The 14,075-nt window shown below is 32.2% G+C and overlaps 1 protein-coding gene across 6 annotated transcripts; it reads right to left on the bottom strand.

Moving 5' to 3' along the window:
- Positions 1-98: 98 nt before the first annotated feature.
- LOC131669522 (homeobox protein 2-like) lies at positions 99-5,228 on the bottom strand. Of its 6 annotated transcripts, none has more exons than XM_058944439.1 (4): positions 3,700-5,228; positions 1,702-2,003; positions 1,215-1,589; positions 99-1,007 (listed from the first exon to the last, which is right to left on the bottom strand). In XM_058944439.1, exons 2-4 carry the CDS (start codon positions 1,708-1,710, stop codon positions 687-689), a joined length of 705 nt encoding a protein of 234 aa, XP_058800422.1. In that variant the 5' UTR covers positions 1,711-2,003; positions 3,700-5,228; the 3' UTR covers positions 99-686. The 6 variants fall into 6 exon arrangements, with proteins under 6 accessions (XP_058800422.1, XP_058800423.1, XP_058800424.1 ...); XM_058944440.1 differs by having other exon boundaries at positions 1,702-2,060; positions 3,920-5,228; XM_058944441.1 differs by having other exon boundaries at positions 3,920-5,228.
- Between the last annotated feature and the right edge of the window lie 8,847 nt (positions 5,229-14,075).

The raw sequence follows: 14,075 nt of genomic DNA, 5'->3' as shown, positions 1-14,075 counted from the left end.
ACTATAATATACAGCTAAGTATTTTATTCTAGATTGATTTTTTCTTTAATCAACTTGTACTAAAAAAATTATCTTAATATGTTAATTTTAACCCTGACAGAAAAAGTAGTAGATTATAACTGTAGTAAACAATATGATATCGTTAATGTATTTAAAAGTATTTACTTAATCTATTATTTACAGTGTATACAATTTTTATTTACAATTATAATTACCTATAACTTAGATAGTGAATAATTTCAAAATATTGCAAATTCACATAAAATAACAAATGTAGTTTATAAAAAATAGTATGTAGAATCTATTTTGCACAAATCAATTTTAGTTTAACTTAATATAACTTCAATATTTAAAATCTCCAGATAAGACCTTAATTGAAATTAAACTTACAATCATTTTAAATATATTTCTAACATAATTGCAAGTAGTGCTAAATATACTTCCTTTGAGATCTTAAATCTCAGGATATGACAATAATGTCATCTGAACTGATTCTGGATGGAAATTTTAGAAAACAGTAATTTAACATTATTTGTGTTGTGAGATTTCAAAAAGGTAATAGATCTTGATTTATAATTCCATTTGAGGTCTCATTTGACAATTTCCAGGTTCTAATAAACTATGTAATAAATAGTTTTTCAACTGACAAGTTCAATCATAAAATATGTTTCTTTTTGCAAACTTTTTCATATACTTGCAGTTTTAGAATTATTACTAAAACTTATTTCTTCTAATTGTAAATCTATAGAACTTTCTTCATTTTGTTCATTACGACTGTTATTTACATCGGTAGAATTTTCTTCTGAATTATTATTAGATAAAGTATCCCCTTGCTCATCACTTGCAATTGTAATATTAATTGAAGGATTATCTACATCTGCAATAGTATCAGATTGCGAGACAAGGCAAATATCTTTTTCTAATTCTGCCCATGGATTATCGAAAATATTTTTTAATTGAATGAACTCACTTATCGGTAACCGTCTGTGCCAATTCAATTCATTTTTCTGCAAGAAAAAGTATAAAGTGAATAAAATAATAGAAATTTATTTTTTATCAACCTGTGAAAAAATCTATCATATCTAATTGTAACATTTATATACATTATTTTTCATACCATCAAAATACAATAATTTTTCAATTTCAAAAATCTTATTAAATCTTTAAAAGTATTAAAAAAGGAAGTTGTCAGCAATATAAACAACATAAATTACCTGTCTTAATTGTTTTGGATTGCGCTGATATAAGCTATCTGAATTATTATGAAAATTTCGCTGATTATCATTAATTCTAGATACACCAGTGCTAGGAAAGCTTTGATTATGTCTGTTAAACAATTGTCTTCTGTTTCCTCTCTTACGATAAAATACTGGTGAACTGGAATCAAGAGGCATCACCATATCTTCAAGTAGTGTATTAGAAGAATTATGGGATTTAGAAAATCTATGAAAATGGTCATTGTTGCTATTATTTCTAGGTTGATGCTGACCATAACCACCACGACCTCCACGATTTTGATGATGAAAATTGACATTATGGTAGGCAGGAGTATTTGACGGTGAATTATCCATATTGAGATTGTCTTTCCTCTAATACGTGTTTATCTATTAGCAATTAAGATTAAAAACAAACTAACTATCAATGTATGGTAATGTTTACGAACTACCGTAAAACCTACACAAGCCAACAAACGTCACTAACCTGGCTCATTAACTTAAAAATGAATCGAGACTGTATCTATGTTTATATTTATCGGTATAGATCTCCATGTAGTCCATACATTAAAAGTATTAAGACGGTAAATCAACTCCCTCCTGCCGTCACTCGTCCGGTGACCAGTCCTCGGTTCTCCGTCCTCGGCCTCCCTTTGCCGTCATATATTCACACAGTACTGTATTCACATTCAGTCAGTGACATCGACATGACACCATCAGTGAGCAGTGAGTGGCACAGATTAGTGCTGCTGCCGGTGGACAGCAATGGAATCTTCCCCACTGTAGCGGCTAATTACGAATTGTCTTGTATATTGTATATTGAAACCTCGAATAGATTATTGATAACTACAAAATAAAATATGACCCAATAGTAGTAAGTGTGATTAAGTATAACTATAATTAATACTATAATTTTATATTAGTTGTGATTCTTATTAAAATTGATTGAAAATGATTGATTTACCTTTAATCGGACTGTTTCTTAAAACCTATTTAAAAGTGAGTATAATTTATTATAGCATTGCAGTACACTGCATTATACGGTAAGGCTATTAATTACAGTCGCTAATAAAGTTTTCGTTATTTGCTAATTTTTTAAATGTATTTTTGAACGAACACTTACAATTACAATAACTATTTCACAGTAAAAACACGCCGCTAAATGCATTAGTGCACTGCCTTTTCAAAGGTTTAGTAAAAAAAGAACTCTTTTACAAAAAATCTTAATGGCTTTCATGTTTTCTCTTATTTTATAATTAAAGTTTGTATCAAAGTTTTTCATCATAAATGGAGCTAAGCATTCAGTTGTAAAAAAACTTGATAATTGATATATATTTAGTTATAAATGCATATCTGCAATGTTTCTTAAAAGGACACGAAAAAATTCATACAATAGAAAACCAATTTGATTCCTTTTACATTTTTGAAAATCTATATCGAACACAATACACCAAATGTTACATTTTTAATTTGGACAGACCATCACGATATACAAACTCAAAACACTGTAATGTGTTTGAAAAATGTTTCAGATAGCAATTGTATGGTGGTTTAGTATGGCCATTCAGTGGCGGTCACTGATGATGACCTCAAACTTTACCTTGAATTTAATTTTCAAAATTGTTTCAAGATCAATTTACTCTGACTTCAGAAACAGTGTGAAATACTACATTTACATACAGTATCTTATGTAGAGTTCGGAAGGATCACCTCAAGGTCATGTACGAAGGATTTAAACTTAATTAGTTTTCTGTGAAATTACTTGATATGAAGGCGATTAATTGGTGTATCCTGGATATACTAAATAGAGTAATATGGAATCGAAAAATTATTCTTACTAAATCGCACACAAGTGAAAGATTTTTTAATTGTTGAAGCAAATGTTTTTTCAATCGATAGAAAAATTTTCATACTTTTCTGAAATGCGATTGTTTTGCTTATCTATTTTTATATATTGTCCGTAACGTGAGAGATCCTTACAATTTTGATAAACAAAGCAGCTGCATTCCAGAAAAGTATGAGAACTTTTTCTTTTGACCGGAAAAATATTTTCTTCAACGATTCAAAAATCTTTCATTTGTGTAGGACAATTTAGTAGGGATAATTTTTCGATTCCAAAGTACTCTTTAGTATGTCGCCGATACATCGACTGATCGCTTTCGTAATTAAACAATAGTTTCGTGTTAGCTACCACAATTTCATCTAGCTCCGGGATAAATATGTATTATTTATTATTATTGATACGTCATTATTGAGAATTAATCAATTTTATAAAGTTCTTCTTAAGGTGTATAATGAATAACTGCACTCCCAATTAAATAATTAAGATTCTCAAGGTGAATACAATAGGAATAATAGACATACATTAGTCCAGATCATGTACTTAGGGTATAATTTTATAGGTGGGCTGTTGACATATTGATTAGAAACTAAATTTTTATTATTTGTGTATTTAGCATTACTCTAGAATAATTGGCCAGGATACCTTGAGAATGTATTCAAATTGTAATTAGATTGAATTTATGGCTTCAACAAGATGATGTTCCTGCTGACCATGCTTGTATCGTATGAACGTTCTTTTAAGCCAGCAATTTCCAGATCAATAGATAGCGAAGAAATTCCCCCCAACGAACCAATAGTTCAATCAGTGCTACTGAAGCGTTTAGCAGAAATAGTAGCGAGAGAGAAAAAAGAGCAGAAAATACTTAGGACTCTGAAGGGTAATATCGTCTGCTATATCTGCCGGATAGTTCTTAGAACTAATTGCACGCATTGTTCCGCTAACGCACTGGCCTCTGGAGATTAATTCCAACGTTGCTGGAAAGAACGCTCGCTTTCTTGCCTGGGGCTCACTGAACGGTCAACACCTTTCCTCTCTCTGTGTTGGTCTACAATCCGTTCGCTTCGTCGACCACGTGCTGTTAACATTGATTTGTCGTCGCACCCTCGAACCTCGCCAAAATATCTATACAACCAACATCAGTCCATTTTCCAAGGAAGGACGCCGGTAATCGAGAAATTCCAAGTATTTTTACCGAGTTTCACAGGCGATCAGCCATCGTTTGCCCTAACGGATCATGAAGATAAGTACGTCGTGTTTTCAACGCGTTAACAATTTTATTAAATTTAGTATTTGGAATTTGACACGTTTATTTCGATTATTTGCGTTCCTATCTTAAAAAATGACGAATCGCCGGCATCCAGCGTTGTGATTGATTAATACTAAAAAGAGCGCGAAAATTTAAATTTTAGTATACTTCAAAATAATTGTATTATATATCCAGGGGAATGTGAAATTTATATTGCAGTAATAAATTTAATTTTTGAATAGTTAATATGGATAATATTCTACAAAAATGGAAATATGTTGTTAATAAATCGTTTTAAGAAAATAAGAAATTATCATTTTTAATTATGCTGGAATAACTTGATTACCATCTATAAAATTAATAGTGTCATTTTTAAATGTGATTGAAAGAGAGAAAAATTTAATAGAATAAAATGGAGAAAATTTAATTTTAATATTTTTACATTTGTAAAGTGACAACTTTGCGAGAAACGGAAAATAATTATCAGAATATTAAATTTGAAGAATGTTCACGAGATGTGCTCGGAAGTTTTCAATGAGAAAACCAGAGGACATTCAATATTGAAAGATATTACTAATAGTAATAGGTATAATATTAAAGTCTTAGAAAACTGCTGTTATTGACTAAACTTATGATTGTATGATAATAGAATATTACCATACTACCAATAGATAACAGATATCAAAATTATTTATATGATTATATTGATAACAGTAAAATAACAATATAGAGCGCGTGAGACGCGTTAAATAACGCTAGTATTGTACAACCTCAGTTTATATTTTTTGCGAGTGTCATTGAGATAAAGAAATTGCCTCTTATTTTTTGACAATATTTAATGTACAGTTAAAGTGATTATATTTAGTTATTTGATAAATTTAAAAAGTTTCTATTATTGGAGGTGATCAGGATAAAATAAAGTGAATTTTTGAGCATTAAAATTTGGAGTGTATTTATTTTTGTTTGTATTAATTTGAAGATAACCTTTTATTAAGTTAACATAAATTTTACTACCTAAAAGTTACCATGTCATATCAGAGGCAATCTGGAAGAAAAGAGAGAACATAGGAGCATTTAAGTTACAATTTCAAGGCTAGAGAAAGTGGTTTATCGAGTTGACGGGAGAGAGGGCATCTATAGAATATGTATTCATATTTTATTGAACGATTTTAATAAACTAGTGATGTCTAGCGCGCTTATCTATTTTCACATTCATTTCAATGCATGAATAGATCAAAACTTTTATTGGCGAAATTTAAAAGTCGAAAATACAGTCTATGTCATAAATATACTCATGATTTGAAATTCTGTGTAGTCGTTGATATTATTTACTGGTAAATAAATATGCAATGATATTGACGGTTGATACTCATGGTTTTAAAATACTATAAATGAAATTTCAAGTTTTTATCGTACAATAGTCTTGTGTTGAAAAATCGTCAAAAAGTTTCAAAAATATAATAAAAAGTATAATGTAAGTTATACAAACCTTATAATTTTCTATAATTATATTGCACATTTTTCACGATGTAAATAACATATTTTGGTAAACAATCGCGATGATAGTGTATTTTCAGAAAATTTTTCTAATATTTTATGCAACTGAATAATCCAAAATCACTGTACAATACGTTATCGAGATTTCACGATATTTTATGTATTAATTTATATTTTTATTGTCTATTTTGTTTATTCGAAACTAAACTTCCGCATATAGCAAAGTTCAATTAATATCTACACAGAAGTATTAATCAATTTTTATTTTGAGGATAAGCAATCAAATGAATATTTCTTTTCATAATCTTACATAAAAACCATTAAAAATCTTATTTTTAATTGTTAATAATTAAATCACACAGTTCATATTAAATTCATGTCAAGTATACTGATAAACTTTTCGAACTTTTAGAATTTTGTCCACGAGTATTTGCAGTAATCTTTCATATGAGCGTACAAAACCCATATGTCAACGAATATAAAGGCTTATAGAAGAACAGGTATGTGTATTCAAGCTTTACGACTAAAACTTGATCGAGGGATGGCGCGCGAATGCCACGGAGGGATTTTTCGGGAAGGAAAATAGATTAGCGGACGCTTGGCTCGAGTATTCTAAATTTTTTAAGTTTTTAATGTTATTATACAATTGCCTTTACATTACAGTGTGCGGCAGAGTTGGGTCTGAGTTCTATATTGTATTTCCGGTTTTTCTTTGATAGGTACGCCGGGTTGGCCTGACTATTTCTTAATCTCTTTGAAATCTCAACACATAGTGTCCGCTTGTCGGGCGGCCACATTCCAATAACTTCTTAGATGTCTAATGAAGAGCTTCTTTCCAATCCAATAGAAATAAACGTAAACAACCTAAATAACAGAAAAAAATCAGACTCAGATGCTGATTCTATACCAGTATTTGCAGAACAATAATAAAATTCATGCTTCCGACAAGAAAGTTACCGATATCATAACAACAAAGACAGCTACAATTACAGCTACAAACAAACCAATAGAATTTTTCAAAGCAGATAATCACGGGCCGTCTGGCATATGGATCAAGAAAAAAGTTGACGTTAACAAAGAGCTCAGCATTTATAAAGCAGACAGTATGATTTTCAAGAGAAATAATTGATATTAATATCCGTAGAAGATTTTAAATTAAAATACTTTTTAGAAAAAGAGAAAAGGCTAATGCCATCGTAGTCGACGAGTCATTAAACTAACATGACATGGAAGCATTCATTCCTAGCTTATTCAGACAGAGTAGAAAAGGCTTAAAGATAAATATTTCAGCTGTGCTCTGCATTATTGCATAATCAAGGCCCCTTATACATTTGCTTTCCAATTTTTCGCTATGAAAATCGAAATTAGATATATTGAAAATATTCTTGAGAGCGTTATTGTAAATTTCAATATCATAAACCTTAAAAGCTTCATTATGGAAGAGTTAGAAAATAAATTAGAACACTATTTCCTTATAACTATTAAAATTATATTTTATACTATCTAGTGGTTCATACTGTCAACTGAAGAAATCATTGAACAAAGCAAGCCATTGATGAATGCTCGAATTTAAGCAATTGTGTTATAAATACTAGGGGTTTCTGTACTTATGATAAGATCTCTATTATTGTCTAACGTTATATTGCGGCATTGTTTTGAACACTCATTGTTCTGAGAAATAAATTAAATGTACATGAATTTACTAAACAAATGGTAGGTCAAACAGTTTGCTCTACGGTATGTGCGGCAGCCGTAAGACGGGTCTGAAACTAGTAAGAGGAAGCTATTCCGTCGTGCGAATCTGGCGATTTTCGCCGGCAGAATCGTCCCACTTCTCGTATACGGAGTTGTCTCCTCTCTAACTCCGTGGTGTAAACATTGCAACTAATACATTTTTTTGTGGTTAAAGATATATTTCCATATTTTATATACGAATATTTATTTGAAGAACTTCAGTTAGTAAATAAAACGCTTGTGGATTGAAACGCATAGAACAGTTCGAAAAACTCTATTAAGGTATTTTGTTTTTCTTATTTTTTTAGATTTGAAAAATTTGTTTTATACTGCTCCTTTGTCAAACCTCGATACGTTGATTATATCGAGTCTATATTTAGTTACAATTTTTTGTTTCGCATATTGATAGCAAAATAGGTGACATACAATATTTGCTAATGCGATTTGAAAATATATATTTTGCTCGTTTTATTTTATTTTTTTTAAATTTATGTCGCAGCTAGTTGTATCGATATGTCGATTCTACTTAAATTTAAATGATGATGACGGTATTCGAATTAACTGTAGACTTGCTAACCTAAATACACAATTTGCTTTATTCACCAAAAAGGATACATGCACTGCAACAACAACAAATAAAATGAAGTATGAATTTAGAGAGAGTATTGCGCTTTGAAAAGATACGCTGGCTTTCCACATTACCCGCTCTCATCAGACTTCGTAGACGGAATTTGGCCATTCAAGCAACTTTAACTGAAGATGCAATGGACGAGAATAATCTACAAGCTATCTAATTATGTAAATTGCTCAACGATGGAGTTATACAGTTATATATTGCTTTTTTTATTTTTATACTGTAAGTACCAGAAGATTTTCATGGATTGATGCAAAGTAAAAAGTAATTTTACGTATATCACTATCGATTTTAAAGATATTTTGTTGTGCTTCATAGATGAAAATTACGTCAAAAACATCAATTTTTTAAACATTGACGTTGAGGATGAAAACATTTTCTTCGTTATTAAAAGGGCACTAAAGCATCTCACGTTTTTGAAACAACTTTGACATTTCATTCTCCTGTATTTGGATACTGTTGAAACAAAAAGGTTTAGATTTGGAAAAATATGGTTGAAACAAGTTTATATTTGGTAGGGTACAATTGAAACAAGAGGTTTTGATTTGGTGAAATGTTTAATATTTCTTTTTAAATTGAATTTTTCTACTCTTGGAAATGTTTATAATACACAAGGCATGTCAAAAGGTCTATTAACATTTTTGCAATATCTTGGAGAATTGAATTGACTAAAGTTACCGAGAACCGCATTTGAAACTCAGCATCGAACATATGGAAGCCCTCAGGAGAGTCATTCAAATAATTTTTCATTATTCTATTTTACCATTAAAATTTTAGTAATGAAAATACCTGCCACAAATAGTTGATTCTCAATACAAAAATAATTAAGGTAAATCAAATTTACAGAAACCACAATAAAAAGATGACAATCAAGCGGATTTATTAGTTTTCAAAAAAAAAAAACAAGAAAAGTAAAAAAACTTTCAGTTATGACACCTATTGTGAAGTTGTGCTGATATTGGTGGTAACAATAGTACTTTGGAACTGGCATAACAAGTGGCTAACTTGTTGCATTCAGAATTAAAGAATGCATTACGTATACTTGAAGTATCTAGACTTTTACACAAAACTTGATATCTCAGTGCCCAGAGATTTCTTGTTGCACGCCTAGTTGAAAATTTTTACATGATTAATCACATGATGGATCACATGATCGATCATGTGATTTATCATGTGAAAATTTCGACCATAATTATCACATGACGAATCACATGATGAAACACGTGACTATCATATGATGCAACATGTGATTTGTCACGTTTTACATTATGTGTTTTATCATATGATATCATATTTAGAAAGACGTTCTTTCATACATCATATGATCTATAATGCGTTTCATGGTATATTTTATCACATGAACGAGGAATTTTTCAGCGAAGATGATTTAGTGGGAGGAAAGACTTCTTTTTGGTTTACAAACATAATATAGAAAGCTTATTTGATAATGATAATTATAGTGCAGCAATAGAATATTAACAGCTTTATTTAAAACTTAATTACAAAGAACAATTTGTTTGATATTTTGCAAACAATATTTGTAATTTCAACGATTTTTATTTCTTACATAACACCATATGGCAACATCATGAATCTATTAAAAAAAACTACTTTATTCATATTAAGAATACTACTTTTATGCAGACTAAGAAATAAATATATTTCCATTTATTCAAGCTAAATAAACACTTAATAATATAAGTGCATTGCTTAGTCTCTTGTTTTTTTAACATTCAATAATTTAAGCGTCTTCCTGCTTTCCTCAGCTGTCTATTATGAGCCTCGATTATTGCCTTCTTACAATCTCTTATTTGAGCTGATAAAGTTAATAAAAATGGCAGTTTGTCGAATAAATTCTTCATGCCCCGATACTTGTACCAGCAGCTACTTTGTCGCAGAAACCCAGACACCTTCGCCAAGATAAGTATGTGAAGAATAAATTAATGACAAGAAATTTCAATGTATATAATATTTCATCTAAGAAATCAAAATTCCTTTGAAAAATTAGGGCATATTACCTGATTTGTTGCAGAGTCAAAGTTATAGCGGTTTTTCTTATCTTGCCTTCCTTCATTCGTTAAATTATAATATTCTACGCTAGCTATTATATTATAGATTTACGAGTAACTCCATGACCTTCGAAATCTAAAAGGATATGGCATACATTGATATGTATAAAATCAAGAGCGTTTTCACCGAAAGTAAGATTAATTTCATCGACAGTGATTCCTAAAAAAATAAATACAAATTGGTTAAGATATTGTCAGTTCATAAATGTGAATATTTTGTACCAATATCATCTTGGAACTTTGGCGCTTGCAGCTGTCAATGTTGCTGATCATCTTGTATATTCAGTATCTCTCTCTCTCGTCTACTCTGGAAGATGTATCGTTATTATGGCTACTATTAGGACTCACGAATCTAGTCGGGCTTCGTGATGGTTGATCAGGAGGCTCATACTGTCTTATGGTATTCAGTTGCTCATGCATTGGTGAAGGAGACCCAGAATGTGATCCATGATTCTGAGATTCATTTCGTGTGAAGGAACGTGACCTATCCCACAATCTTCGATGATTTCCAACGTTTGATTGTTTACTTACACGAGAAAGTGACTTGTCACGGGATCGACAGTGTCTACTAGTTTGAGATCTCTAACGCATGCGAGCACTAGACTTGTCTTTTGAAACTCTAAACAGAGACTCTTCGCGTGTCCGGGATAGTGACCCGCCACGCGATCTTCGATGATTTTCAACGTTTGATTGCTCTCGTGCACGAGAAAATAACTTGTCACGAGATCGCCGGTCCCTTCTGATTTGAAATCTCTCACGCGGGCGTAATCGTAACCGAACATGTGATGCGCGGTCTGTTGCATTGTCGATCTTTTTGTTACTTATCAATGGAGGCGGTTTCCATCGTGACCTTATAAGTGTCAAGGGAACCACCCCAACCTGACCTCACCGATTTAAATGATTTTGGGATATGTTGTAGTACTTGAAAAAAATTAGATACGTATTTTTTTTATCGGCACATAAGGGCTTTTAAGGGGTGAAATCCACCCTGAAAATCAACCCCTAAAATCAGTTTTTTTAATATTCCTCAGCATCAAATGAATATTTTACAGTAAACTCAACGTTCAAAAATTTCTTATAAAAAGACGCTTTTAAGGACATAACATTTATACCGAAGGGTTGCAACGCCCTTTTTAATAGGGGTAAATACACTATTTTTTGTACTGTTTTACGACATGTAATATAGTAAATCAGCTCGAGTGATTTAAAAATCGCACTGATAATGAGAAAATACCAAAATTAAATTGACGTGTTTCCGGATTAAAAAAAAAATATGTTTAAGGGGTGTTTCATCCCCTAGAAACCACCCCCCGTCAAACTATCAGCAGGTTAATCCACCTAACCCTGGGATAAACAAGTTTAGTCGTTTGTTATTTCTTGAAATAATTTAATCCTATGCATGAGCGAGCTACCTCAACTAACCAACCTGTCTCTAACCCACCAAACCCCCATAAACCACCCTTACCCAACAAAATATAGGCTAATAGACCTAACTTTGGGAGAATTGAGTTTATCAGTTGCTTTTTCTTAAAATAATTGATTTCTACACCGTACGTGGGATATTCCATTTTTTTTTATAAAATATATCTGTAGCTCAAACATAATTTATGACAAATAAAAATATGTTTAATACATTTTATTTTAATAGTACCAAAATGGCGAGAAATATCTCTTAAAAATAAACACGAGAATAACACGAGGTCTAATTATCATTTATAGATCTATATATATATATTTATATTCGTATGTAGATATATAAGTATATTTATGTAAGAGCCATCGTACGCGATACTACATATATTTTGATTTTTCATAATAACATTCATCTTTTTCTTTTTTTTATTTATTGGTAAATTAAAATGTATCATTCAACGAATTCCTTACAGAAATGATAATCATCGAAAAAGTGTTTCAAACATAATGATCTTTTACACCATACTTCGCAATGTATATTGCAAGAATCTCCAAAACTAAAATCAACAGGGTTATCTGTTTTAGCTGGTTTTTCAGCAATGTAGCCGCTTTTATACCAAGCGTATTTAAAAATATTTGTATATCTTGGTGAAGAAAGCTGGTTATGGACAAGAGACTGCATTTTTATGATGTTATTTCTTAAATGTAGATTCATTTCATAGTCCATCAAAATTACTTGATCTGATAAACGTCGAACGAAGTTTTTCCAGATACGAAATCCATAAACATCGAGTGGTTGGATGCTCCCTGTCGTTCCTGTGGGAATTTTTTTTATATTAACAATTTTGTTTGTCGGCATCGTTTCCCTTACAGCTTTATCGCAATGTCCACTCCAAGAGTCGAGTAAAAGTACAGATTAAGGTCCAACATTTGGGTAAAAAACTTCTTTCAACCAAATTTTAAAATGATCTAAAATAAAAAAATGTCAAAATTGTTTTATGTCATTGCATTATAATAAACAAAAATATACTAACTTGTCGTTAATTTTCCAGATTTTGATGCTTCCACATGCACATTTTCTGGTCTAAATAATGAAGATTCCACTATGGGACCGAATTGACGACTTTTTTCTTTTAATACTATAAAAAGTGGTGATAAAAGTTTCCCGGTTGCTGATATAGTTGGCTGAATTGTATAACTGCGTTGTCGATGAAACCGACTGTACCAGACATTGCACCTGCTTTTCTCCTTCAACTGCTAATGTTCTTCCCGAGTGCATTTCTAACTGGAAATCACTCTGATCTGAATTATAAAAGTTTGCAATACCGATTTCTGATATACATGATTTAACATCAGCTACGAAAGCATCAGCATTAGTTTGTAGTTCTTCTTTACTTTCTAATGTTTTTTTGGTGATAAATTTATTTATTTTTCTAGATACTATTCTATGTGCTTTTTTAAATTTTAGTAACCAATTTTGAGAAACCTTAAATCTTATACGTATCTTCATGGCCAACAATTTTTTGAGCTTGCAAATGCCCATTTCCGTATATCTCGATCATGCACTATCGTACCAGCTGCAATAGCGGCTTTTAAATTATCAAACGTGTATTGGCAAATTTGCGCAATTTTTTTTCGGTAAGTTCCATTTTTATTAATTGTTTTCACCCAACGTTTAAGTTGACTTATAGATGAAACTTTTTTGAATCTATGTTGTACAGTACCCAGTTTTAAGTTTTTGTTTTTTCCGCTCCTCCAAAATTTTACGGCTCTTTGTTTATAATTGTAATGTATGATTCTTTAATTAATTCTAAATAGTGGAATAGCGTTGCGCTCTCTTGTTTATCATGAATGTAGCGTTAGTCAGTCGAATACCAACTCTCCTTCTGTTATGTGATTCTTCTTACATTATACAATTGTAATGTGACAACTACCTGGGCAGGGGAACGGAGTCGGTACCAGCTGGGAAGGGGGAGACCATCAACCCCCAACCAACTGGACCACCGACTCCGCCCCCTTCACTCCGACGCCCAGGGACAGCAAAACCGTCCACCTCCACCATCTCCGCCACCACCGCCCAGCCGTCCGTCAGCACCAGCCACCGACCATCCACCACCGCAGCCGACCGACCATCCACCAGCACCAGCGACCGACCATCCACCAGCACCAGCGACCGACCATCCACCAGCACCAGCGACCGACCATCCACCTCCAGAACCACCGACCGACCATCAACAACCACCACCGCGCAGCCACCAACAACCACCACGCCGACATCAACCTCCATAGCCACCGACCAGCCATCAACCCCCGCAGCCACTGACCGACCATCAACTTCCACCACCATCCAGCCGTCGGCCTCAAGGAGTCGAGGTCACCCAGGCTGGTTGCCTGTGACATCGACTCCAATTGGCCGGACCACCAC

The sequence above is a fragment of the Phymastichus coffea genome, unplaced genomic scaffold (assembly GCF_024137745.1).
Source record: "Phymastichus coffea isolate CEN01 unplaced genomic scaffold, Cenicafe_Pcof_1.1 PCOF00094, whole genome shotgun sequence".
NCBI classification, from domain to species: Eukaryota; Metazoa; Arthropoda; class Insecta; order Hymenoptera; family Eulophidae; genus Phymastichus; species Phymastichus coffea.
The sequence above is the reverse complement of the archived record's forward strand: the minus strand, read 5'-3'. Positions and strand labels throughout refer to the sequence as shown.